This window comes from Osmerus eperlanus, unplaced genomic scaffold (genome assembly GCF_963692335.1).
Source record: "Osmerus eperlanus unplaced genomic scaffold, fOsmEpe2.1 SCAFFOLD_207, whole genome shotgun sequence".
Lineage (NCBI taxonomy): Eukaryota > Metazoa > Chordata > Actinopteri > Osmeriformes > Osmeridae > Osmerus > Osmerus eperlanus.
In genome coordinates, this window is record NW_026911245.1 from 12501 (window position 1) to 39974 (window position 27474).

Here is a 27474-nt window from a genome sequence, read left to right on the forward strand (position 1 = left end):
CCTGGAGGAGGGGGGCCCTGTTAGGAGAGGAGAGGAGAGGGAGGGGGGAGGAGGAGAGAGGGGGGAGAGGGAGGAGAGAGGAGAGGAAGGGGGGAGGAGGAGAGAGGGGGGAGAGGGAGGAGAGAGGAGGAGAGAGGGGGGAGAGGGAGGGGGGAGGAGGAGAGAGGGGGGAGAGGGAGGGAGGAGAGAGGAGAGGGAGGGGGGAGGAGGAGAGAGGGGGAGAGGGAGGAGAGAGGAGAGGGAGGGAGGTAGGGAGGGAGGAAAGGAGAAGAGAGAGAGGAGAGAGAGGAGAGGAGGAGAGAGAGAGGAAGAGGGAAGTACTGGAAATGAAGGCGAAGAGAGAGAGGGAGGAAGAGGAGTAGAGAGGAAGAGTTTTGGACCCCTACAGGGCTCAGCTGCAGAGGTTCTAAATCCTTTAACACGATTTCTCTCATCCTATTACAGACATGGCTGTGGGAAGTGAGACAGTTAAATACTGTGTGTGTGTGTGTGTACATGTTAGTGTATGTTGTTGCGTCTTCGTGCCTGTGTGTGTGTGTGTGTGTCTGTGTGTGTCTGTGTGTGTCTGTGTGTGTCTGTGTGTGCGTGCGTCTTTCTATCAGTATTAGCCAAGTGACTGACTTACATGTAATGATTCAACTCCAGCTCCAACCACATCTCAGACCAGCGCAGCAGGGAAACAATCTGACCTTTGACCTCTGTGGGAAGGATCATGACTTCATCCAGCTCTGTAAACACAAGCTTACTGAGAAGCCCTGCCTGTCTGTCTCTCCATGCCAGAAGCTGTTTATTCACATTTCATTCTTCCCCCCCAATCAGGACAGCCAGCCGCAGTCTATCGCTCACTGGAGACCAGTATTGTCCTCCATTCCTGCAATCTCGTGTTGCCAATTAAGCTCCAGACATGGTGAGGATGAAGACTGCATGTGAAATGAAGACGGGTTCCCCTCAGAATAAACATCTTCCTCATCCTCCTTTGTTGCAGAGTGGCAGAGAAGGCAGGGGCTGGTTTGGGAGACCCTGGGGGGGCTTTGAGCCTTCAATCCTGTCATGGTGGAGAGAGCGAAGAGCCACACAGAGAGAAAAGGAGGAGGAGGAGAGGAGAGGAGAGGAGAGGAGAGGAGAGGAGAAGAGGAGGAGGAGGAGAGGAGAGGAGAGGAGAGGAGAGGAGAGGAGAGGAGAGGAGAGGAGGAGGAGGAGGAGGAGGTGAGTGGAGGGGAGGACGCTGCCATAAAATAAACATTGAGAGAAAGTGTTTGCGGGTAAAGACTTACTATTCTGATCCCCTCAGGATTCCTGTTTCCTGCCAGTTTAGTTGCTAGGCGCTGAAGTTAAGGAGCTGTAAGTGGGGAAACAGTGACACTGTGTGCCCGACTGTCTAATTGCACAGAGTTATGAACGACAACACAACAACCAAACAGACACCAGGACGCATGTTGCCACGGTAGCCAGTCCCCACAAACATTTGAGACACATATTTTTGTTAACCTTCCTTATGGTCTCAAACAAGAAAAGAACTGGGGGTGGGAAGAAATTATCATCCCTTCAGCTCATATGTCCGTCCCTTGAAAGATTCCCCCTGACAGTGTCACCTTGAAATGAGTCCCCTTTGAAGGCTGACTGGTGGCAGGCTGGGTAATTGGACTGCTGGAGGTGATGACAGAGGGCTCACCCGGAACCCGGGACGCGGAGCAGATTAGGGGGGGACCCATCAGTATTCCTGGAGAGACGCAGGTGTGAGCAGGACAAGGTTAGAGACAAGAGCGATGGTGTGTGTTTGCATGTGTGTTTGTGTGTCTGTTTGTTTCTACTATGTGGAGGGCCACCGTGGCATCTTAATAGGTTTATGTATAAGAGAGACTGTGTGTGCGTGCGTGTATGTGTGTCCATGTGTTTACATGTGTGTGTGTGTGCATGTGTGTAAGACCACCATGGCATTTCAATGGGTTTATGTTGGAGCAGGCTGTGTGTGTATTTCCACAGCTCTGGAGAGAGAGCTGGTGGTAGATAGCAGTGAGAGACCCACTAGCTGTAATCACCTCACACACACACACAGATAGTGCTCTCTACAAAATCTAAAATAACCTAAAATAACAACTTCTGTGTATCACATAAACCTATTGAGAAGCCATGGTGGTCTTCCACAAACACAAACAAGCAAACAACACTGCCACCATCCTGAATTTACAACTACTCACTCATGCACACACACATTACCCCCTCCACCGTCCTAAAAATTCTGACTCGAATTTGAGGACAGAAGGATGGGGAATGCAAAACACATCAATCCACCGGCTTGTGCGATGGCAAGGGACCATAAATCTGTCGGACACACACCTCCTGCAGCCAAACACAGTCAGAGAGAATGAGAATAAGAATTGGATTATAAGAATAAGTTTTAATCCTCAAGTAGTCTACACAACAAGGAATTTACTTTGCCGATGCATACAGTAAACATATAAGAATCTTAAAAAAGTGTATGCAGTCTTTGAATATAAAAAGTACGAAATTTAGAGTCGTTTCCTCTTCCTGTCGGAAGAACCAGGCTGGGCTTCAACATCAGTCGACTCCATCCTGTCTCACCACCCCTCCATCCTGTCTCACCACCCCTTCATCCTGTCTCACCACCCCTCCATCCTGTCTCACCACCCCTTCATCCTGTCTCACCACCCCTCCATCCTGTCTCACCACCCCTTCATCCTGTCTCACCACCCCTTCATCCTGTCTCACCACCCCTCCATCCTGTCTCACCACCGCCCTCCCCCCTCACACACACACACACACACTCCTGCCGTGGATGAGCATCTGCTCTCCTCTCTGCGAGGAACGTAGGCTCATCAGAGATCTGTCAGTTCTCTTTCATCTCAGAACCTTCTCCAGAACCCTGAGGACCTTCTGCAGAACTGTTTTCCTTACCAACAGAACTAAGATTCTGAGGGTCGTTTTGCTTCTTTCCTCCTCTGTCATCCACACCTCTCAGGTCTCAAACAGAGAGAAGTATAAACTCAGATAAACCTCACAGCTTTCCAATATATCGTCGGTCGATGTGGCTGGAATTAAAAAGCATCGCGGGGTTCTTGCTTTTTACTGGTCGTTTCGTACACTGAGTCCAACCGCGCAAGATTTCACTAACACCCAGCCGCCAGCAGAGGGCGCTGTTCTACAGCTCATCACTGAGCTGGCCCTGCGCTATGTTGACTTTCCCACAGTCCTCTACTCTCCCACATGACTGCTCAGAGACGCAGGCCAGAAGCTTTCATTTACTGTGTTTGAGACCCACAGCTAGCGTTAACTCGATCTGTCAATTTGTGTGCATGTGGGTGAGAGATATAGAGAGATGGAGATAGTTAAGGGAGTCAGGTGGCTGAGCGGTGAGGGAATCGGGCTAGTAATCCGAAGGTTGCCAGTTCGATTCCCGGTCATGCCAACTGGCGTTGTGTCCTTGGGCAAGGCACTTCACCCTACTTGCCTCGGGGGAATGTCCCTGTACTTACTGTAAGTCGCTCTGGATAACAGCGTCTGCTAAATGACTAAATGTAAATGTAGTTAAAGAAAGAGAGAGAGTGATGTATAGAGAAGAATCCTTCTCTTCCATCCTGTGCTGTGTGTTATGGACAGGGGCAGTGGTCAGTATAATTAGTTCCTGGTTAGACTCCTTTGTGCTCTAGTCTCAAAGTCAATGGAAACAAACTGATGTGTTTTGCCACTGGCTCCAATTAACACCTAGTCAGACAGCCCTGTGAGGGGTGCCAAGGCTGCACAACACACACAGAGACACAGGCACACACACACGCGCGCACACTCTCACACACACACACGCACTCTCACACACATGCACACACAAACACACACCATTACTGAAAATAATCTTCCCCTCATATTTGATCAGTTCACCTCCTCCCCTCCATCGTGTCTGCTGGTGGTGATTAAGTCGGGCTTGGCTGACGTGTAAGGGGTGAAGAAGGATGCTAGTACAGTGGTCAGTACCTGCGGCTCTGTCATTGACCTCTCCTGACGAGTTCAACACAAGTGGAGGAAAAAACGACTTGGACCTGTAGGCAGATGTTACCTCCACATGGCAAAACACACACACACACACATATACACATGTCTTGTCAACTAACCTAATTTATCTTCTTGACCACCCCACCTTATTGGAGAGAGAGATACAGAGAGATAGAAAGGCAGACAATCAGAAAGAGAGAGAGAGAGAGAGACAGAGAGAGAGACAGAGAGATAGGAAGGCAGACAATCAGATAGAGAGAGAGAGAGAGAGAGAGAGAGAGAGAGAGAGAGAGAGAGAGAGAGAGAGAGAGAGAGAGAGAGAGAGAGAGAGAGAGAGAGAGAGACAGAGAGAGAGAGAGAGATAGATAGATAGAGACAGAGAGAGAGAGAGACAAGCAGACAGACAGAGAGGTCAGTGTATGGTCGTGGTGGTTAGTCAGGTCAGTGTGTGGTCATGGTGGACATACAGGTTTAGTGGACCATCCACCTGCCTCTGGGGACTGCCTCACCTGCCTTTGGGGACTGCCTCACCTGCCTCTGGGGACTGCCTCACCTGCCTTTGGGGACTGCCTCACCTGCCTTTGGGGACTGCCTCATCTGTCACTTCTCTACCTTGTCCTCACCTGTGATGACTGCTCACAGAGCCAGGGGCGGCCTCATCTGACCCCCCGCCACACACACACACACACACACTCACTCACTCACACACACACACACTCACTCACCGGACACACACACACGCACCACGCACACACACACACACACACTCACACACACTCACTCACCAGACACACAGTCACACACTCACTCACCGGACACACACTCACACACTCACTCACCAGACACACAGTCACACACACACTCACTCACCGGACACACACGCACCACGCACACACCACATACACACTACCATGGCATCTGAGACCTGTGTGGTTAACAGTCAAGCACACAGAAACACCTGCCAAGAACGATGTTCCTCTGAGAAGCAAAACTGGGCTCAGGCTACTCTTTATGACATCAGCATAAGGAGACTCACAAAATAATCTTCTCTCTCTTCTCTGTCTCTCTCTCCTCTCCTCTCTCTCCTTTCTCTCTCCTCTCTCTTTACTTATTTTTCTCCCTGCTCATGCACGTCAAGAGGTGCTGTAGGTTCAGATAAACTTACTCTATTTGTATTTATATGTTGAGCTTGTTAAAAACGCATGCTTCGTCAAAGGACTACAGCTTAGATTTCCTTCGCACATTCAGGAATATCACAAACAATGCTTTAAAAGTCACGAGCCTTTTGGGGAGTAAAGGGTTTCTACCTCTTTAACGTTTTCTGACGTCACCCTGATGCAGATCACAAAAGACATTCTAGCCTCAAATATAAGTGCGCCTAATACAGTAATGGCTAAACGGAGCTTTTAGATAGAATGATAGAATGAATAGAATGATAACAAATTGCCCCTGTTCAATGTCTTCACAATGTAGTGGTCAGCTTTTCTTTTCTTTTTTTTTACTGGATTGAAAGCTTGCAAGTTTCTTTCTTAAACTCTGAGACTGGTTTGGATTGGGCTATCATAGCAAGCAATGGCAAAACACGGAACTGTACTGCTGAGAAGTAGCCTGCGAATCCGATTGAACGTGAGTGCATCTGTGTTCTAGAGAGAAATTGTGTGTGTGTGTGTGTGTGTGTGTGTGTTTGTGTGTGTGTGAGAGAGAACGATAGAGTGAGCGAGAGAGGGAGGAAGCTAAGGAGGGAGGGAGGTATGGGAGAGAAATAGTGTGTTTTTGAGAGAGAGAGAGAGAGAGAGAGAGAGAGAGAGAGAGAGAAAGAGAGAGAGAGTGTGTGTGTGTGTGTGTTTGAGGGAGAGAGAGAGAGAGAGAGAGAGAGAGAGAGAGAGAGAGAGAGAGAGAGAGAGAGAGAGAGAGAGAGAGTGTGTGTGTGTTTGAGAGAGAGAGAGAGAGAGAGAGAGAGAGAGAGAGAGAGAGAGAGAGTGTGTGTGTGTGTTTGAGGGAGAGAGAGAGAGAGAGAGAGAGAGAGAGAGAGAGAGAGAGAGAGAGTCGCGGCATCTCTTCTCCGGCAGCCGCTGAAGATTCTTCACAAGTGAGGCATTGATGGATTTGCTGGGGCTTCAAAATAATTAACATCATTACAATCCTGTAAAAGTAATTATGATATGCCAAACGAGGCCACAACGAAGCGGAAGATCTATTCATTGCCCCCCTTTGTAGCCGACATAAAACAGCTAAAAACGAAGTAGCTGGGCTAGGGCAGGCAGAGAGACAACGCAAAGGAGAGGGCTGACACCTTGTGTGGCGCGTCTTTATTTTATTCAGACAAATAATTAGTTAATGTGGGCCTTCGCAGAACAGTGAAAGGGTGGCACCTTCTAATCACGATGGAGAGACGGAGAAAAGAAGAGGTTACATTGCGTTGAGTTGGTAGCTAATGCGTTACACGCATTTGTTTCTACTGTTGTTTTATTTTATTCTCTGTTTTTCATTGACGTGATCAAAAATGTGGTAAAGCTATCTTGTCGACAAGAGAGAGAAGGGTGTTGTCAGAAAGAGGAAAGAGAGAAGGAGGGGGCATCAAGAGGTGTTCTTTTTTAGGAAAGGGGGAGACGATCGACAGTGAGAAGGTGAATTGATGTTGTAAAGCCTGCGACACGTCGGTTTCATGAGAAATAATCCAGCAAAAGAAAGAAATGGCGTAAAACATGATTTGAAAAGGCAAGAGAAAGACGCCTCTTCTGAGCTGATCCTCGCATTCTGACGTACCGGGGATATTTTGGGTAAGTACATTTCGGCGTATGAAACGGTATTTTTTATTATTTTGTATAGATTGTATGTTTGCGCAAGCATCTGTGTGACGCTGTTGCTCCGTTGACGATTCGCATATCGATCCTGGCGCACTGTTACCGTTGGGAAATGAGATGTCTGTTGTTAAACCTGCATGCGAATTTGTGACAGAAAGCTTTTTAAACCTTCGTTTCAGCAGAACATTATTGTAGACATATGTGCCCTTTGCCTGTTGATAAGCCGTCGCGTCTTGAAGATCTGACTGTAGCTTGCTGGTTTATCCGCAGAGCACCCGGCGGTAGGTGTCTTTCCGTCTTTTCCCTAGAATAAAAATGGAACCAAGACGGTGTGCATCCGATTTGATTTAAATCAGGACATGATCAGATGATAGCCTTCGGCGAGCGCACCGTGGCTTCAGCGTGAGTCGGCCTCGCCGTTCTCACCAACCAAGGAGCCATTTAGGAGCTTAATTGCGCCCATCACCAGCCCCGTTGGCTATGTAGAGGGATTGATTTATGTTTTCACTTGATAGATAATGGCCGTGTGTACTCGTACGCTGCTCTGATACGTGATAGCCCACCCGGGAGGTCGAATAGCCTAGATTACCTACTGTTAAATGTTTGATGATATTTATGTAAGATAGATTTTTGTTGGTGGTATTTGATACTAAGGAAAAACAAACACACACAAACCAGACCAAGCAGGCAAACACACACACACACACAGTCAAACACAGTCACACAAACACTCAGACAAAGGTACACACATAGGCCTACACACGGCTACACAACACACACACACATGGTTAAACACAGTCTCACACACACACACACACACACACACACACACACACACACACACACACACACACACACACACACACACACACACACACACACACAGGTATAATCAGAAACTAAAATGAGCCTCCAACTCCTATGCAAGCAAATGCACACGCCAATTCAAGGAGAGGCACATTTATATTCAGTGCTGGTTGAGTAGGGCTCAGTAAAAGGCAGAATTCAGTTTAACAAGAGCACCTCTGTTCAGATGGAGGTTGTGGAGACGTTAGTACTCCAGCCTAGCCCCCTTAATGACAGAGAATCTGCCTTCACTCTGCCTGGGTCTGAATGACTGGCTCTTAATCAGCCTTAGCTCACAAACTGCAGTTTGTGGCCCAATGACTGGGGCCAACGTCCCTATATAGACTTCAGCGGTAGGTGGATGGATCCGACCAGGCCTTAGCTACTGAGCCTGGTCTCTACCATGGTGGGAATCTCAGCATAGATCAACACATACAAGATGTAGAACTACAAGACTGTTTCGTTCTTAAAAATGATAATGAGTATCAGAGTTGGCATTGTGATGGATGTAAAAACCTTCCGACTGAACACAGTTCGCCCTCATGCATATTCACAGATGTTGTTGTTTGTGCGTTGTCTTCTTTTGTTTACCTGCGCGTCCCACGGAGAGGCTAGATTCACACCACGCGGGCTAAAACTAACAGGCCGGGTCTGACAGTGTCTCCTATGGCGCTATGCCGACAGTGGCGCCCGCTTGCTGTGTGGGAATGCTGGGATCACATCAGAGGCTACATGCATGAGAGAGAGGAGCTGGAGGGGGCAGCTCTGACCTGACAGACGGGCTCATTATTCACACTTTGAAACGCTCACAGCACCAAGACACAAGAACGCCGTTTACCTTCACGTTCTCTTCTGTTTGTGCATTTGAAGTTTTCCTTGTGCTGTTGTGGTCTTTTTTGTTGTTAGGGACTTTTAATGAGTATAGCGTTGGCGATGGCTTTGTGGATTGGCTTTTGCCATCGTTACGTTGATTGGTTTTGGTTGTGGCATTGGCCATGGCTGGAGCTGTAGCATTGTCTATGACTTTTTGCACTGGTGGTTGCCGTGGTTATGCGAAGAGCCGCGTCTTCTTCACAGCTGACAACATGGTGAGTCTCCAGGGTTTGGTGAGTTGTGTTTGAGAGCCGGTGTGGCGGGTCGGGTCAGGTCAGGGTGAGGGCTGCTGGGTGGGGTGGGCGGGCGAACGAGCAGGTAGTGAGAGTTCCTGTTCTCGAAGCGGATGAATTATGGAGTCCGGGCCGATGTTGCGTTTTCTCTTCCCCCCCCCCCCGGGTGCGCTCTTCCTCTCTGGCGCCTGGTACACGCGTGTCTTCTGTCTGACAGACGGGCCGGCCTGTGAGTACCTACTGCAGATGGATTAAAATTTAAAGCTTCGTCAGAGGCGGAGGGGGGGGCAGGGTGGAGCCTCCAACATCACTTCCACGCTGCAGTTTAGATTTCAGACTCCTGAAACGTTACAAAGATCGGACGAGGTGTGGCTGGTTAGACTGGCGGTTCCTCACCCTGTCTTCTCACACTGGTCTCTCAGACCTGAGGGTGTCTGCGTCTCTGGGTTCCCCCTGGCTGGGGAACGGGTCCCCCCCCCTGGCTGGGGAATGGGTCCCCCCCCTGGCTGGGGGACGGGCCCCCCCTGGCTGGGGGACGGGCCCCCCCTGGCTGGGGAATGGGTCCCCCCCCCTGGCTGGGGGACGGGCCCCCCCTGGCTGGGGAATGGGTCCCCCCCTGGCTGGGGGACGGGCCCCCCCTGGCTGGGGAATGGGTCCCCCCCCTGGCTGGGGAAGTCTTGTGAGATGAAGTGTTGACAAAGCAGGCATCCAGCTGGGAGGGAATAGAGGTTGTAGTTATGGGATTCTCCGTGAGTCAGGAGAGAGTTTCCGGTGCGGTAGAGACCTAGTCTTCACTACCCTCATCAAGGTCACTGTTATTGTAGCTCTCCTATCTAAACTGCTCCTCCCTGCATTCTCTCTTTCACACACCTTGTTGGGATCGGAACAGCCCTTGTCCTTACATTTGGATGACCTCAGTGCAGTTCCCAGCGAGAACAGGAAATCTCTGTGCAGTTTTCTGATCCGCATGCTAATGATGTCGGCACAGTCCTGTCTCCCAACCCGCCCATCTCACAGCTCCTCTTCAGCTGACCTGGGCACCAACTGCATGTAGCAGCCTGTCAACATATTTTAGTTCACAATTTGTTACATTCACAGGCTTCGCACCCAGTGTGTGTCTGTGTGTGCAAGTGTGGACATGTGTGTGTGTGTGTGTGTGTGTGCAGTGCATGTGTGTGTGAGTGTGAACATGTGTGTGTGCAGTGCATGTGTGTGTGTGTGAGTGTGGACATGTGTGAGAGAGAGAGAGTGAATCATCCAGAGGGGCTGACAGATTTCTCAAGGCAGGATCTATATTTCAGCAGCTGCTTGTTACGTGCCAGATCCTAACGTTGCCACCATGGACCACTGAATCCTGTTCATCCCTCCATATGGGACTTGGGCCTAACCCTGCATCCCTGAATGTGGCCCAATGAACCAGACTAATGTTCTGGGAATCGTTTCAGGGTCCTCTGGCTGGCGCCAGAGCATCTTGTCTGGGTGTGGATGGGCCCCCGACCCCCCTTCCTGGGTCACAGTCTCCACGTTAGCTACATCCGAGAGGCTAGAGAACAGATGCTAACATTACCGGAACCTGAATCTAGATTTATCTTTCCGATACACCCGTGACAGCTTTCGTACAAGCTTGTGACCTTGCCGTATCAGTGCAGCTTGTAAATATCCTTTTTTGACGGGAGAGGATCTTCTGCTGTTCTTTTAGAAATGTGCAGTTTGTACTCGACGTCTCTTTGGCTAAAAGCATCTGCTAAATGAACAAAAAATGGGAAATGTAAAAGAACGAAACAGTTTCTCGTTCCAACGCTTCTGTTTGTTTAGCTAATCAGCCTCCCGGACACAGTGTCCGGCGAGGTTAAGGAAGCTGGTTGAAATGACCAGGCAGCAATTAGGCTGTGAGCTCCCTAAAACAGCTCCAGATGTACCAGTGGTGCGTGTCATCGCTGATCCCCATCGGCAGATGATGGGGCTGGAGTGTGTCCATATGTCTCCCCTCCAACGGCCATCACTCCCTCTGCCCTACCGTGACCGACCTGCTCTCTCTCTTCTGGGCCCGGTGTCTCCTCTGGGCCTGGTGTCTCAGACGTGGTAGAGACCCATAACAACAGCATGTGACCAAATGTTTTTTTTATTTTTATGTTTGAATCCCAGATGCATGATACTGTCTGTCAAGTGGGTGTTGGTCTGGCAGGTGTCCCTCCTTTTTGTCTAGAAGGTCTAACTGAAGACAGTTTGACGGGTGAGATATGAAAACCAACCCAGATACATTTCATGCTTTATTCATTCAGCCGAAACTTTCCTCCAAAGGGACGTACCAAAGTGCACTAAGTGCAGCAGAGAATCAAGGATCAGAAGTGCGTCGCTCGACAGGATTTCGGTGGTTAGAGTCAAGGAACGATCTGGGTTTGTCAGACACTAGGTAGAATGGAAGAACCTGCTCAGGCTGGTTTGTTTTCTCACTGAGTGACCAGCAGGTTTGGGGGAGTAAGTGTGTTTAAGTGCTCCACTGTCATCTTACTGGGGGGGAAAAAGAGGGGATTTATACAGCTGAAGAAAAGAAGAAGAAGAGAAGCAAACTGATGCCGTTTATTTCAGCTTTACCGACAAATTGTCTTTAATTATTTAGCTGTTTGGAAAGTCAGATCACAGCTGGATAATGGTGTTGTAGTGGCCAAGGGACCCTGGCCCCTACGTAGGCTCAGGCATGCCAAACAAACAAACACACGCCAACCAGATGGAAGCTCGACAGACGAAATTCTCCGGGCCCGAATCAGAGGATAGGAGAGCCCAGAACGGGGCAGTATTTACGGTCTGGCCGTCACCACAGACCTGCTGGCACTTCCACACTTCATATTCATCACGTTAGACTGGACTCTCCACTGGCGTCTCCCCCAGTGGAACAGCGTCGCTGCGCTGTACCTATCAGAAGTGATGTACAGGACGGCTCAACCAGCGTGGCTGGCTCACCTTCCACTGTCCGGCCCGTGTCGTACGGTGCAGCCCTTCTGGAGTGTGAGCGTGATCTATTTAAAGAATGTCAGTCTTCTGGGGGTAAGCATCTGGCCTCTAAAATTATGATGCACAACATAACAAGCATCTTCACTTATACAAGATATCAGATAATAACCGTTTATCAAAGGGATTCGAGTGTGGCTGTGTGTGTGTGTGTGGGGGGGGGCGGTGTGTGTGTGGGTGTGTGTGCTTGTGTGTGTGTTGGCGCTGCAGAGCTTCTAGCTCTGATGACACTGTCCCATCATCAAAGGCTTTATTGATATTCTACAAGTTCATTTCAAACCAATTATGGATCCGGGGATGATTATGAAAGAGTCTATTGATTTCTTGTTTTAGAGGAACACTGGTTGCCCTTGAGAAACGCGAACAGGACTGGGTGGCCCCTGCCCTTCTCATAACTCATCCCATCTAATCACCGTGTCACACCCTGCCACCCTCCTCCTCCACATCCCTCCATCCTCCCTGCATCATCATCCACTCTCTCTCTCTCTCTCTCTCTCTCTCCACCTCTGTCTCTTTACCCTCTCTCTCCATCTCTCCCTCCCCCTCACCCCTCTCTCTCCCTCTCTCTCTCAGCTATCACCCCCCTCCCCCAGCTTGTGTCCCCTGGCTGGGCTGGCCGGCCTAGCTCTTGTCAGCACCATCCATTCCACGGGCTGATTCCCTACCTGGTCAACAGCAGACTTTACTCCTCATTACCCATATCACTCCTAATCCCACTCCATCACTGCGCATTCCAGGGACTCTCTGTCATCTTCCGGACGACGGCACGACACCACACCACTCCACTCCACCCCTGCCTCCTTTCCGGGGGTCGGGCTTTCCATCTGCGCCGGGCCTGCGGTCTGCCTCTACCGCAGCTGTGCGCTGCCATGTACTATCCAGAGCTGTGTCCTCCGCTGCATGTCTCCGCGCCGGCGGATGATTACGTAACTGCCAGGCAGGTGCTGCAGACACGTTTCGCTCGGGCCATGTTACGGTATACCGAGACTCGTGCGCTCAACGCTCCCAGAAAGCTTGGCATAATGTGAAGCTCGGGACGCTCCCGGGACGCCAGCTCCAGTCGCTGCGAGGTAGAACCAAACGGTGTTTCGTGTTCGTATGTCAGGTCTGATTTGTTGACGCCGATTTAACCTGCGTGCTGTATGTGAGGAATGATGTACCGTTCTCTGAACAGAAACTGTTGTTTTTAAATGTGGCTTGGTTTGTCTCAGTGTGCTGTATGCATAAATATGAGATACATGTTTTATGTGTTCCATTGGGACCAAATATGACATATCGTCTGCACTTATGTTCAGTCTACTGTAGGCCTACATAAATCACTTCCCTTATGGACTATGACAGAATGTTATGACTTGAAACTCGAGTCATATCAACATGGCCCTGTGTCGATTGTGTGTTCTTATTCTTGAAATCAACCCTTAACATTTTTAAATCAGGTGAATGTTAGCCTACTGTACAAGGCTGTTCTAGCACACCAGCAGCATATCCACCAGCAGTTTCCTTGAAATGCCTTTTTAATATTAAAGGAGTGCACACAAAAAATGCACACTATGCAACGATATGACTCCGCATTGCTGCTTGCATATTTCATTTTAATGCGTTTCTTCCCCTCAAGAAGCGGATATAAATACGAAAAGAACATTACAAAGGTTAAATTATTTGGGTAAAACACAGCCCACATTTTGGGGGTGAAAATGTAAATTAACCAAACGGTAAGCAAAGGAAAGAGATGTTTTCTGGCGTCTGAGAGGGAGACCGCCTGCCTGAGCCTCGAGAGATCCGCGGTGGGAACACGTGAGGGCTGACAAGCTGGGCAGCACGCGCCGTTAGTCTTTCAGCACCTCTCCCTCGTGGACAGCGACAGATTGAAGAGGAACGGGCCCGGGCGCCAATTCCTGATATCAAATTAAACTTTCATTTTGCATAGTTCTGGTGCTCAGCCAACAGAGTAAACACGAAACACTACTTAAACATTCACACCAGCTAAAAAAAATATAGCTTGTGAATTCATCCAAATATTGTCGTGTCTACCTCACTCAGCGTCGATGTGATACGGGCGGCCAAATAGGTCAATTATTTTCTATTCGTTCTATTCCATCGCTTAGTTGCACATTCTACGTCCCTTTGGGTCTTCTCGCGTGTGAAACTTCCACGCCAACAGAGAGTTCAGCGTGTTCCCATCCAGACCCAGACCAATAGACTTCTTTATCACACTCTGCACATACACCTCAGATTAATAATATGTTGAATACAAATTATAATAATTATTATTATAAACTCGATACACCTCATACTGTAAGTGCCTGTTTGAATAGATACACAACATATTGTTCAGTTAAAATAGGTCTGGTTGAGATGGTGATGCTGCATGTTTTGATGTTTTGAGACATACAGGGCTGTGGAGATGGTGTTGTTTGAGAGGGGAATGTGAATACCTCCAGCCCGACTTAGACCTGCAGTTCAAGGGAGGAGGGGAGAGAGAGAGAGAGAGAGAGAGAGAGAGAGGGAGGTAGGTAGGTGGAGAGAGAGGCTGGTGGAGAGATAGAGGCTGGTGGAGAGAGAGAGAGGGAGGTAGAGAGAGGTAGGTGGAGAGAGAGGCTGGTGGAGAGAGAGAGAGGGAGGTAGAGAGAGGTAGGTGGAGAGAGAGGCTGGTGGAGAGAGAGAGAGGGAGGTAGAGAGAGGTAGGTGGAGAGAGAGGCTGGTGGAGAGAGAGAGAGGGAGGTAGAGAGAGGTAGGTGGAGAGAGAGGCTGGTGGAGAGAGAGGGAGGTAGAGAGAGGTAGGTAGAGAGAGAGGCTGGTGTGAAAGGTATTCCTAGTTCACAGTTCTTTGGTATTTAGTTTATTTTTAAATGCTTTTCAAATTGTCGGATGTTGTCTTTTATGAAACTGGTAAATCAATATAATGAGGACTTAAATCTCAAATCCCACCATTTAACAGCAGGAAAAGATGAGAACGAGAAGAGGGTTAGAGGCATTAGTGACAGAGAAAGTTGGCGTCTCTCATTCTGCACAGACTGCACTTTCTCCCCACACAAAATTGCCTTTTTAAGGCATGACAGCAATGTGTGTGAGCCTTTCCTTTCTCCCTACAAAGTATGAAATCTCATACAACCTCATAAGCCTCTATCTCCTTTTAGCCGCGAGTTTCTAGTGAGTGAGTGTGATTTATAAAGCCATTGAGATCCCCTCCCAGCCCCCCCCCCCCCTCCCACCTCCAATGGAAACGCTGGGAGCGTAATTACTTTCCAAGATGGATGAGGGCCGTCCAGGAGCCCTCGCACCCCCAGCTAAATCACGGCGTGTCCCACCAGACGAGCACCTGAAGCGCTCGCTGGAGCCACTGTCGCCACAGGAGCGAGTGTGCCTCCCAATCAACAGTTCCTCCCTGCATGCCTCATACACACACCTCACACACACACACACACACACACCACTCTGACTTCCACTGGACCCCCCCGCCCCTCAAGCCTCCCCTATAGCCCCCTCTCCTGGCCTCCCCTGTGACACTGTCTGTGTGTACGTTACTTTGTATTTTTCCCTTCCAAATACGATCACAGTGGTGATCCAAATCCTAACCCCTGTTAAATTACTTTATTCAGTTGTATTGCTGTGATGTTATTTTATAATAGGAGTATCTGTAACCCTGCATTTAAAAACATGAAATCACTGATAACGATATAGGAGGATTCCCAACAGAACTGTAGGTTGATTCAAAGACCTGGGAGAATATGTATTGTACCACCAGGCTCAGGAATAGCAAACATGCTGCTCGTCACACTAAACTCAGACTAACTTCAATGGGCCAAGCGAATACAGTCACACACACTGTCACACATTCACTCACACACACACACACACCTAGTCCCCCAGCCCCTAGTCCCCCACCTCCCAGCCCCCCAGCCCCTAGTCCCCCACCTCCCAGCCCCCCAGCCCCTAGTCTCCCAGCCCCCCAGCACCCCAGCCCCCCACCTCCCAGCCCCCCAGCCCCTAGTCTCCCAGCCCCCCAGCACCCCAGCCCCCCACCTCACAGCCCCCCAGCCCCTAGTCTCCCACCTCCCAGCCCCCCAGCCCCTAGTCTCCCACCTCCCAGCCCCCCAGCCCCTAGTCTCCCACCTCCCAGCCCCCCAGCCCCCCACCTCCCAGCCCCCCAGCCCCTAGTCTCCCACCTCCCAGCCCCCCAGCCTCTAGTCTCCCACCTCCCAGCCCCCCAGCCCCCCAGCCCCCCACCTCCCAGCCCCCCAGCCCCTAGTCCCCCACCTCCCAGCCCCCCAGCCCCTAGTCTCCCACCTCCCAGCCCCCCAGCCCCCCAGCCCCCCACCTCCCAGCCCCCCAGCCCCTAGTCTCCCACCTCCCAGCCCCCCAGCCCCCCAGCCCCCCACCTCCCAGCCCCCCAGCCCCTAGTCCCCCACCTCCCAGCCCCCCAGCCCCTAGTCTCCCAGCCCCCCAGCACCCTGGCTCTCACACCTAACCCCCCCCGGCTCTGAACCTGAGGGAGCAGTCGTTTAAAGGAGACAGGAGACTTTCCCCTAGACATTGGCTACTCTACTGAAAGCATTCTCTCTCTCTTTTTCTCTCTTTGTCTCCCTCTCTCTCAAACACTCACTCTCTGTCTTTCTCCGTGTTTTTTGTAAATCTCTGTTTCTTTCTCTGTCTCTGGACAGTGAGTGTGGGTGTGTGTGTGGAGGAGGGTGAGTACTGTATGTGTGTGAGAGGGTTGTGTACAGCAGGTGTGCATGTGAGAGGGTTGTGTACAGCAGGTGTGCATGTGAGAGGGTTGTGTACAGCAGGTGTGCATGTGAGAGGGTTGTGTACAGCATGTAGGGTTGGATGTGTTTACTTCTACAAATGAACGATCTCCTTGAGACCTGACCCTGCCCTCCACCAGGAAACAACCTCGGCCCCCACACACACACACACAAGCATGCAGAGCTGTGTGTCTCTGTGTGTGTGCTATGTGTGTGTCTGCGCAGGTTTGATGTGTGTGTGCAGGTTTGCTGTGTGTGTGCAATCAGGTGTGGGGTCAGTTGGTAGCCTCAGTGGTCTAACAGCAAACAACAGTGGGCATCGCATTGATGGGCGTCCTCACCAAGCGAGGGACAGGATCTTCTTCCCCCCCTCCTCCATCTCTGACATGTCCCTCCTCTGCTTGTTAACGACCTCCCCTCCTGCTTCGTTAGACCACCACTAATTGGCTTGTGTTTGATTATTCATGAGCTTGTTTATCTGATTGTTTGTTCTCGTGCTGTGACATGTCGCTCTGCATCCTGGCCGGGTAGGAAGGCAAGGAGAAGGAGAACAGGAAGGGGAGTCAGGTGGCTGAGCGGTTAGGGAAGCGGGCTAGTAATCAGAAGGTTGCCAGTTAGATTCCCGGCCGTGCCAAATGACCTTGTGTCCTTGGGCAAGGCACTTCACCCTACTTGCCTCGGGGAGAATGTCCCTGTACTTACTGTAAGTCGCTCTGGATAAGAGCGTCTGCTAAATGACTAAATGTAAATGTAAATGTAGAACAGGAAGGGTTATCCCGCATCTGCCGTCAGACCCTGGTAGGCTTCCTCTCTCCCCAGAAACGTTTCCAAATGCCTGTGATGAAGTTACAGTTGAACTTTGGGTTAATGACTACCACAAGAGTGAGAGGGGAACTGTAGTTTTTGTTCTGTAATCTCTCAATTGAGAGGAGGGGTAAGGAAAGGTGAGGTAAGGAGGAGGGAGGGATGGGTGGATGGATGGAGGAGAGGGGGTGGTGGAGGGGGAAGGGAGGAGAGGTGAGGAGAGGACTGAGGGGAGGTGAGGAGAGGGGGTGGTGGGATGGGGGGGAGGGAGGGAGAGAGAGATAGAGGAGACATGAGGGTGAGGTGGTGTACTCAGCCGTCTGAAACCTCCCTCCTGAACAGAGAAGAATGTGGCTTGAAGCTCCCGGCCTTCGTGAGCACCGACAACCCAGCGGCCGGCCTTAATTATGAGGTCACCCTGAAATGAACACTGGAACTGGACGAAATAACATCCTAAAATGATTATTTTCTCCGACAGATTAACCTTCTGTGAAACACGGCTGTCCAGAGTAGATTTTCTAAGAATAGATTGAAGAGAGGACGAGATTCTCGAGGAGAGAAAGTGTCACTCTCCCCTCCAGATAAACCAGGAATAGATATAAGAATCACATACAATTTGAATTACCAAGGTTTTTGTATTATTTTGATGTGTGCGTGTGTGTGTGCAGGTTTGCTGTGTGTGTGCAGTCATGCATTTGAGCGTGCGTTTTCGACTTGCACGGTTCACTGTCTGATTCGTGTTCATGTGAACGTTTACGAAGAGCGATCCCTCGTCTCACTAACTTGTCCTCCCGTTCCCTGGCTGGTGAGAGTGGATTGTGATGTCACTTCCTGAGAGTGCTCACCGTGGAAACACACACACGAGCACAGGACAACAGCTTGACTGCCGAAACAGTCGCATGTGTTTTTTACCACCCGCGGCTGAGACAAAGGAGCTTATGACACGCCGTTTGTTCAAACGCCAGCGTTCGGCGGGGGCTTCACGGTTCGCTCTGACCGTTCGTCCTCTCCAGACCTCCTCTGACTCTGTGCTGGAGGCAGCCGAGGCTGACTCTGTGCTGGAGGCAGCCAGAGGCTGCCGCATCAAACACTGCGGAGGATGAGGCCTCTCGTCTGAATACACAGGCTCACTAATCACTGGGCTGGCTTCAGTCCTTCCCCATTTGTGTTGGAGGCCTGTGGATCACGGAACTAAGCAGAGGACCTGGAGACAGCTCTGCGTGTGGGGTGTGTTTTGTACATTGTGCGTGTTGTGTGTCTGTGTGTGTGTGTTGTGTGTCTAGCTCGCTCACACAGGGATCCAGTCAGGATGGAAGTCTGTCAGACAGACAGTGTGCGTTCTGGACCCAACCCTGACCCACGCTAAACTAATCAATAAGGCCCACTGGTTTGACTCTGCCCTGGAAGCTACATGCTAACGCTAATGCTGAGCGGGGCTAACACACAGAGCAGCCTCCCCTGCTGACTAATAGACCTACACACCCCTACCCTCAGACCTCAGAGAAATATTATCTGTGAGTGATTTATGAGGTGACCTTATCACGTTGATATTATAAATAAACTTGTCTCTTGGAGGCTTTGTGAGTGAGTGTGTGTGTGTGTGTGTGTGTGTGTGTGTGTGAGTGTGTGTGTGTGTGTGTGAGAGTGTGTGTGTGTGTGTGTGTGTGTGTGAGTGTGTGTGTGAGTGTGTGTGTGTGAGTGTGTGTGTGTGTGCGTGAGTGTGTGTGTGTGTGTGTGTGTTTGAGTGTGTGTGTGAGTGTGTGTGTGTGTGTGTGAGTGTGTGTGTGTGTGTGTGTGTGAGTGTGTGTGTGAGTGTGTGTGTGTGTGTGTGAGTGTGTGTGTGTGTGTGTGTGAGTGTGTGTGTGTGTATGTGGGGGGGGGGGCACGTACAAGTGAGTGCACACAGACATGCGTGGCCCATGTGTGTGTGCGCGTGGGCGTGCGTTTGCACGCTCGCGTGTGTGTCCAAAGTGTACAAGTGTGTGTGGGAGTGGGGAAGTGAGCTGCTCTAAGCTGCTATGCCCCCTTCTAGCATAAAAGCTGCCAGGTCCTTATTGAAGAGGAAATGTAAGCATTTCCTATTGGCAGCTCCCGGGAGTGTAATACATCATTCCGCCTGCTAGCACAGGAGTCCTGCTGTCTGAGCTGTATAGCCTTCATGCTAGTGGCTTGACACCACTGCAGACCCCTGCAACAATATCACACTCCTCATCACCTCACACACAACAGCGAATAATGTCCTCACCTCTGCAATGAAATATGAATGCAATTTCTCCAGGCAAGGCCTCCGCTATTTGCGTAAAATTGCCCTCCAGCTGTGTCCAATATTCATGACATATCATGGTATCATTGCGTATGTAGCCGAACTTTACCCTCGCGCAGGATCTAACGTGTAGATGTCCGTAAGTGTTGGGGGCAGGGGCGGCCATTTTGGAGGTGTTAGTGGTACATCCTGTAGCTGGCACGAGTCTTCCTCTCTTCTCATTGGCTGGCACGAGTCTTCCTCTCTTCTCATTGGCCGCTTTCTTGTTTTGTTGTGTCTTGTTGTGTTTCGTTTTTTCTTCGGTTGGGGATGCAGGGTTAAAAAAAAAAATGCATATTTATGAAATCTAATTTCAACCCGCCAGGAGAGATATGCAAGCCTTAATTATGTCTGATAAATATGCATGGATAACCGCATTTTCAAATCTTCAATAATCATAGTGAAGACAGAGGGGTCTCATTACAATGGTGATTCACACATGTGATTATCATACATCTGCAAGGACAAAACCGAAACATCACAGTTCCATAAAGCTCCACGCCAAATGACCAAACCACACAGGACCTCCCTGAAAAACCACCTCAGATTACTGACTCGAATCGGAGGCACCTAAAAGGATTCTAACTCGGCATGTTTTCCAAAATGATGAGTTGACACACATCAGAAGGTGCAGAAGCCTCCTGCAGCAGTGATCACTGCCATCACCATACTTCATTGTTTTAATAGCCTGGATCCTAAACACAGTTTAATTGTTAGCTGGCATGGGCTGGCTCTTTGGTGGCCAGGTGTCTGTAAATCCTCTCAAACATGAATTGGCACGTGAGTCCTTTCTCTATGTCTATGTAAGGGATCTGCTGTTTGTTTGTTTGTGTCGGGGAGTGGGGGGGGGGGGGGGGGTATGGATGTATGTGTGTGTTTGGGAACAGGGGAGCTGTATTTGCGTTTGGGGGCCAGAGGGGCTGTGTGTGCTTGTGTGTGGGGGGGTGGGGGGGTGAGGGTCTGTGCGTGTGTGCTTGTGTGTGGTGGGGGGGGGGGTTGAGGGTCTGTGCGTGTGTGCTTGTGTGTGGTGGGGGGGGGGGGGTGAGGGTCTGTGCGTGTGTGCTTGTGTGTGGTGGGGGGGGGGGTGAGGGTCTGTGCGTGTGTGCTTGTGTGTGGTGGGGGGGGGGTGAGGGTCTGTGCGTGTGTGCTTGTGTGTGGTGGGGGGGGGGGTGAGGGTCTGTGCGTGTGTGCTTGTGTGTGGTGGGGGGGGGGTGAGGGTCTGTGCGTGTGTGCTTGTGTGTGGTGGGGGGGGGGTGAGGGTCTGTGCGTGTGTGCTGTGTGTGTGGGGGGGTGGGGGGGTGAGGGTCTGTGCGTGTGTGCTGTGTGTGTGTGTGTGTGGGGGGGGTGAGGGTCTGTGCGTGTGTGCTGTGTGTGTGTGTGTGGGGGGGGGGTGAGGGTCTGTGCGTGTGTGCTGTGTGTGTGTGGGGGGGGGGGTGAGGGTCTGTGCGTGTGTGCTGTGTGTGTGTGTGTGTGGGGGGGGGGGTGAGGGTCTGTGCGTGTGTGCTGTGTGTGTGTGTGTGTGGGGGGGGGGGGGTGAGGGTCTGTGCGTGTGTGCTGTGTGTGTGTGTGTGTGGGGGGGGGGGGGTGAGGGTCTGTGCGTGTGTGCTGTGTGTGGGGGGGGGGGTGAGGGTCTGTGCGTGTGTGCTGTGTGTGTGGTGGGGGGGGGCTGTGCATGTCTGCTTGTGTGTGTGAGTATGTAGGGTGTATTCAGTAGACAGTGAGCTCCACATAAAGTCTTTATCACGCCTAAACGGCTCCATCTCCCAGAGCCAGAGTGGGATTAACCTTCCTGTTCCACTGGAACCATGAGGAGGCAGGAAGAATCCCAGCCTAGACAGCACTGAGGAGGGGGAGGGAGGAGGGGGGGAGAAGAGGGGGGGAGGAGGGGAGGAGGGGGGGAGAGGAGGAGAGGAGGAGAGGAGGGGGGGAGGAGAGGAGGAGAGGAGGGGAGGAGGGGAGGAGGGGAGGAGGGGAGGAGAGGAGGAGAGGAGGGGAGGAGGGGAGGAGGGGAGGAGAGGAGGGGGGGGAGAGGGGAGGGGAGGAGGAGAGGAGGAGGAGGAGGGGAGGAGAGGAGGGGGAGGGGAGGGGAGAGGAGAGGAGAGGAGAGGAGGGGAGAGGGGAGGAGGGGAGGGGAGGAGAGGAGGGGGGAGGAGAGGAGGGGAGGGGAGGAGGAGAGGACGAGGGGAGGAGAGGAGGGGGGGAGGAGAGGAGGAGAGGAGGGGAGGAGGGGAGGATAGGAGGATAGGAGGGGGGGAGAGGGGAGGGGAGGAGGAGAGGAGGAGGGGAGGAGAGGAGGGGGAGGGGAGGGGAGAGGAGAGGAGGGGAGGAGGGGAGGAGGGGAGGGGAGGAGAGGAGGGGGGGAGAGGGGAGGGGAGGAGGAGAGGAGGAGGGGAGGAGGGGAGGAGGGGAGAGGGGAGGGGAGGAGGGGGAGGGAGGAGGGGGAGGAGGGGAGGGGAGGGAGGGGAGGGGAGGGGGGAGGGTGAAGAGGTGGGTGAGGGAAAGGAGGTGGAGGAGCATGAGGGGGGGGAGGAGCATGAGGGGGGGAGGTGTCATGCTTTCCCTTCCCCTTGATGGATGTGTCAACAGGCTTTTATTGCTGTCGTGTTGTCGGAGGAGTCAAGTCAATTACACAGCAAGGGTTTTAGGCTTCAAGGTGGCACACACACGCATATATTACACATACACAGTGATTTTAATCAGTGGTTTGTTTGTGTCCCTTCCAGGTCTGGCGGTTGGCTGTGGAAGCTGTCAGTCTGCAGCGGGCCAATCAGGAGCCCCTAGGAGGATGGACCCACCCACAGAGTCTACCTAAGCATGCCCGTGGTCCCGCCCCCTCACCACACCTCCTCCCCCACACCATGCTAGGCCGCCTCCTCCTGTATATCTGACACCCTCCAGAAACACACCCAACATCTCCCTTCACCAGGTCTCCAGGGGGGGCTGTTTTCCCTTCCTCTTGTCCACAACTGAACTCCTTGTCTAGTTTGGTTTGGTTGGCCAGTAGAGCCAGAGGACATGTCAGTGTCTGGTGTGCGTAGCCCAGGGGGGAAGGGTGTTGCTGGGGCTCCGGGCTCGAGCCCTGGGGGCGGGGCCTGGAGCCCCTCCAAGCTGTGGCTCCTCACCCTGACCCTCACCCTCACCCTCTCCTCCGGCCAGAGACCTGACCCGAACTCTGGGAAGTACCCCATGGTCACCACGGGTTACGGCAAGCTACGGGGGATCCGGAAGGATCTGAACAACGAGATCCTGGGCCCGGTGGAGCAGTACCTGGGCGTGCCCTACGCCACTCCGCCTGTGGGCGAGCGGCGCTTCCAGCCCCCCGAGGCCCCCGGCTCCTGGCAGGGGATCCGTAACGCCACGCAGTTTGCGCCCGTTTGCCCCCAGAACGTGCACGGCGTTCTGCCGGAGATCATGCTGCCCGTGTGGTTCACCGACAACCTGGACGCGGCGGCCGGCTACGTCCAGAACCAGAGCGAGGACTGCCTCTACCTCAACGTGTATGTCCCCACGGAGGACGGTGAGTTCCGGAACCCCGACTATCATCATCATACAGGGAAGCCTTGTAAATTGCATTATTGTTGCTTGCTTTCCTACAGGTACACTCTGCACTTTTGAGGTTCATGTTGTTTAATTGTTACTCGTTTAATTACATGCTCTTATGTTTCTTCCCATTGGCACTTATTTGCTTTTCACAATGTGTGCTTCATGTTTTGGCTTCCCACAATGTTTTTGGGGCTATCTCGTTGTTTATGATCATTGAATTATGCAACTTTTGTAAAGCTCTCTCTTGGAAGTCGCTTTGGATAAAAGCTTCTGATAAATGAATACATGTAAATGTAAGGTTGAAAGATCAGTCATTCTGACGTGGGTATTTGTTTTTAAGATTATATTGATGTTTCAGCAACAAAATGGACTACAAAATATTGATATAAAAAGAAAGTTGTTGCTTGGCAGGGAAGGAATCTAGGACACAGTATGAAAGGGAAAAAAGATGTCCCTCTAATGAAACAAATAGATGAGTCGTATGGATACACAAGAGAATCTTTACTGTCTGATGTTGGGCTATATTGGTTTCTCCTTTGAGCCCTCCGCAAAATAATAGCACCGTCCTGTTCGAATCAAAGATTTTCTAAATATAGTTCCGAGATTTCTAGGTTTTAGTTACATATTTGGAACGTGTACAAGTCCTGTGCTGCCCAGCAGACATCCTGGTATCAAGGGCATTCATCTGAATTGTGTCAGCCTTCATCCTCCAGAGATCTAAGATGTTTGCTCTGCCTACAACCTGTTAGTCCCCATTGCCCCGATTCAAATGCACAGGGCTTGATGAAATGTGTTAATTATGATAAGTGGAACACCTTAAGAAGTTCATTTCTGTTTCATAAAGTCAAAGCTTTTAGGATGCAAGAGTAGTAACAAAACCCAGGCTGATTGAAGAGCGTGGACTCAGATTCCTGTCGGGATTGCAGTTTAATTGGAGAGCAGAATGTGGAATTAGTGCACAGAAACGCGAAATGTAATTATTTTGAGCCTTGAGGAGAATCCTGCATTTCACATATGTGTTCCCGGACTTCAGGTTTTCCTGTGATTTCCTGGTCCAAATCTCAGTCTGTCAGTCTTGCTCTGGCATAACTGCAATCCTCCTTAATCTCCAAAATATGTCTCTGAATCATTTGAATATGAAAGGCATGTTGAATGAGATGTTTGTTAAAGGTGCTGTGGCAGGAATGTGCTGTCTGTTAGTGAGATCAGGGAGAGAGATCCTCTCCTCTCACCTCTACCTGACGAGCTTCACTTTCACCCCTAATCTGTTTTCACTTAACCTAAAGCCTGTTGCAGGAAGTGACATCACAATCCACTCTGCGTTTTCACTTAGCCTAAAAGCCTGTTGCAGGAAGTGACATCACAATCCACTCGGCTCGAGACTTGGCTGCAATCCACCTTCATTTCCTCTTTCTTCCGATCAATAGGCTCCATGGCAAACAAAGAGATGGTAACTGCTCAATAGCCATTTGAATCTCCAGAGTATAATATAAATGTAGATTTGGGTGATTATGGGGGTTGTGGATGTGAGGAGTGCGAGGATGGGCTTCACGATAGGAACAAATTATTAAATAACTAGCGGTTGACGCTGCAGAGGAACTATTGTGTGAATTGCCTTTGATGCAAGAACAAACCTCAAACAAATTATTCTATTTTTTGCTATCCTAGCAGCCCTTGATCTGGTGGAAATTGGATCAGGATTGTTCTGCAGGGGAAACGAGGCAGAGGAGACAGCCTCTGCAGAAGCTAGCTAGCTCGACACGCGCTGGCTAATTACCCTACATACTCCAGCTTTAGCTAATACCTCGTACAGTGAAAGGTGGGGAGGGGGGGACGCCTTTGAAACCAAGCATCTCCAGGTCGAGATCGAAAGCCCACTAAACACGGCTGAAATTAGCCTCGGCCTCGGCCAACTTGGCTAAAAGTCTCGGATCGTTTTGTCGAGTGAGGCAGCACCTCCATCCATCGCTGGATGCTGTTAAAATAGGTCAGGGAGGGCCGTGCGGTACATATTGTCCAAGTTCTCTCTCTGCGAGTGCTGGAGCAGGGAGATGGGAGCGTACAGTAATTGTGATGCTCATCCGTACTGGCAGACAGCAGACCCTTCTTCTCTACCATGTCCTACACCTCCCCCGACACAACCAGGGAGAGAGGCCTGGACCAGTGTCTTGGGAGCAGGTCTCTGTGTGTGTGTGTGTGTGTGTGTGTGTGTGTGTGTGTGTGTCTCTCTCTGGAGAGTTCCTGTGAGGGATGATGTTGTTTCAGCACATGTAGCAAGTGTTCCTGTCAGTCTGCCTCTTTCCTGTTATAGGTCTTCCTCACATGGTCCTCGTCCCCACGGATAAGCACTGCTTTCATCATTTGTGTTTCTTTACATGTGCTTGGATGACGTAAATGATCACGAATAGAAAAATATGTTTCTTTTCTAAACGTGTCCTGACATCATCGTTTTTTTATACCCTCTCCCACATACCCAGGAAGGTTGTTATGTGTACACGACCATACCATACACATCCTGTACCTTGTTCTTATCTTCACTATCTATCTTCAGCTATACCTTCATGTGCTCTCCTGTATAGCCCCTCTGTCAGAACTTCAGTACGATCTAAAAAGGGTCATAGGAAACACACTCTTTCCAAGTGTTTATGCGATAGAGGAACATTCTGGAAGACTGTAGCATCGCTGAGCTCTCCCCTCCCTGGTATAAGCATGCTCCTCCTGCCTCCTCTTCCTTCTTCCTCCTCCTCCCTCTTTCTCCTCCTCCCTCTCCTCGTCCTCCTCCTCCCTCCTCCGTCTCCTCTCCCCCTTCCTCACCTCCCTCCACCTCCTCCCCCTCACCCTCTCTTCCGACCTCATCCTCTCTCCTTCCTCTCCTCGCTCCCCTCCTCTCCCCCTCCCTCTGCTGCGTGCAGGATGTGATAGAGGAGGTCACCGCTCTGAATGCTAATCATCTCCATGTCCTTCGTCATCGGGCCTGTGTGTCGCTGGCTGCTCCTTCCACTCAAATGAAATTCAAATAGCTTTTCTGAAATAATGAAAACAAAGCTGACCTAATGTTAGAGCGAGGAGCAAGTTCACGCGCTCACACACCCAAACGCACACACAACAAACACACACACATACACATGCCGTGCAGACACACATCCAAACACACACACACACACACACAGAGTATCTGTATTTGGCCCAGCTGTGCCAGGGTCTTTCATGTAGGTCTGCTGTAGGGACGGCCAGATGCTGGATGGGATGTCGATGTCATTGCTTTCCCGTCTCCCCCAGACTAAGCCCCACAGCGCCACCTCCTCACATCCTTTCTTTTTATCGCCGGCGAAGCGGCCGTTTACCGTCCCGGGTCTTTATTAAAAACCATATTTCAGCAGGCAGAGGAGCAGCAGGGAGAGGAGGGAGACAGAGGAAGGGAGAGGCAGGGGGGGAGGAGGGAGGGAGGTAGGGAGGGAGGGAGGGAGGGAGGGAGATGGAGAGAGAGGAAGGGAGAGGCAGAGGGGGAGGAGAGAAGGGGAAGGAGGAAGGGAGAAGGAGAAGGTGTATAGGAGAGGCTGGAGGAGGTGGAAGGGAGGGAGGGAGGGAGAGAAGGAGAGGAGGAGAGGGAATTAGTAGGAGAGGAGAGGAAGGAGAGCAGATGGATGGAGGAGGAGATAGAGGGAGAGAGGGAGAGATGGGGGAAGGTGGTCTGGGAGGACTGGAACTACTGGGAGCATCTGTCTTGGTTGTGGGGGGGGGCAGGACTGTGTCTGACACCTTGTCAAACAAACACTAACGCAACGAACGTGACACATTGCTGCTCCATCCTCTTAACTCCTCCTGGGACAGGGAGAGGGGAGGGAGAGGGAGAGGGGATGGAGAGGGAGAGGGAGAGGGAGAGGGAGAGGAGAGAGAGAGAGGGAGAGGGGATGGAGAGGGAGAGGGAGAGGAGAGAGAGAGAGAGAGAGAGAGAGAGAGAGAGAGAGAGGGAGAGGGGATGGAGAGGGAGAGGGAGAGGGAGAGGAGAGAGAGAGAGAGGGAGAGGAGAGAGGGAGAGGGAGAGGGAGAGGAGAGAGAGAGAGAGGGAGAGGAGAGAGGGAGAGGGAGAGGAGAGAGAGAGAGGGAGAAGGAGAGGGGATGGGGATGGAGAAGGATAGGAGCCAGTGTGTGTAGGGGGCCTGTGGATCACTGAACTAAGCAGAAGCCCTGGAGACAGCTCTGCATGTGGGGTGGGTGTTGTACATCGCATATTGTGTGTGTGTGTGTGTGTGTGTGTGTGTGTGTGTGTGTGTGTGTGTGTGTGTGTGTGTGTGGTGGATCATGAGAGC

At 51.2% G+C, this 27474-nt stretch overlaps 1 protein-coding gene across 1 annotated transcript; it reads left to right on the top strand.

The window, feature by feature from the left end:
• Window positions 1–6007: 6007 nt before the first annotated feature.
• LOC134015795 (neuroligin-2-like) lies at window positions 6008–23138 on the top strand (the record flags this gene model as incomplete). Its single annotated transcript, XM_062455322.1, has 2 exons — window positions 6008–6785; window positions 22345–23138. A coding segment is annotated over exon 2 (502 nt), but the record flags the coding sequence as incomplete, so codon positions are not given.
• Window positions 23139–27474: the final 4336 nt, after the last annotated feature.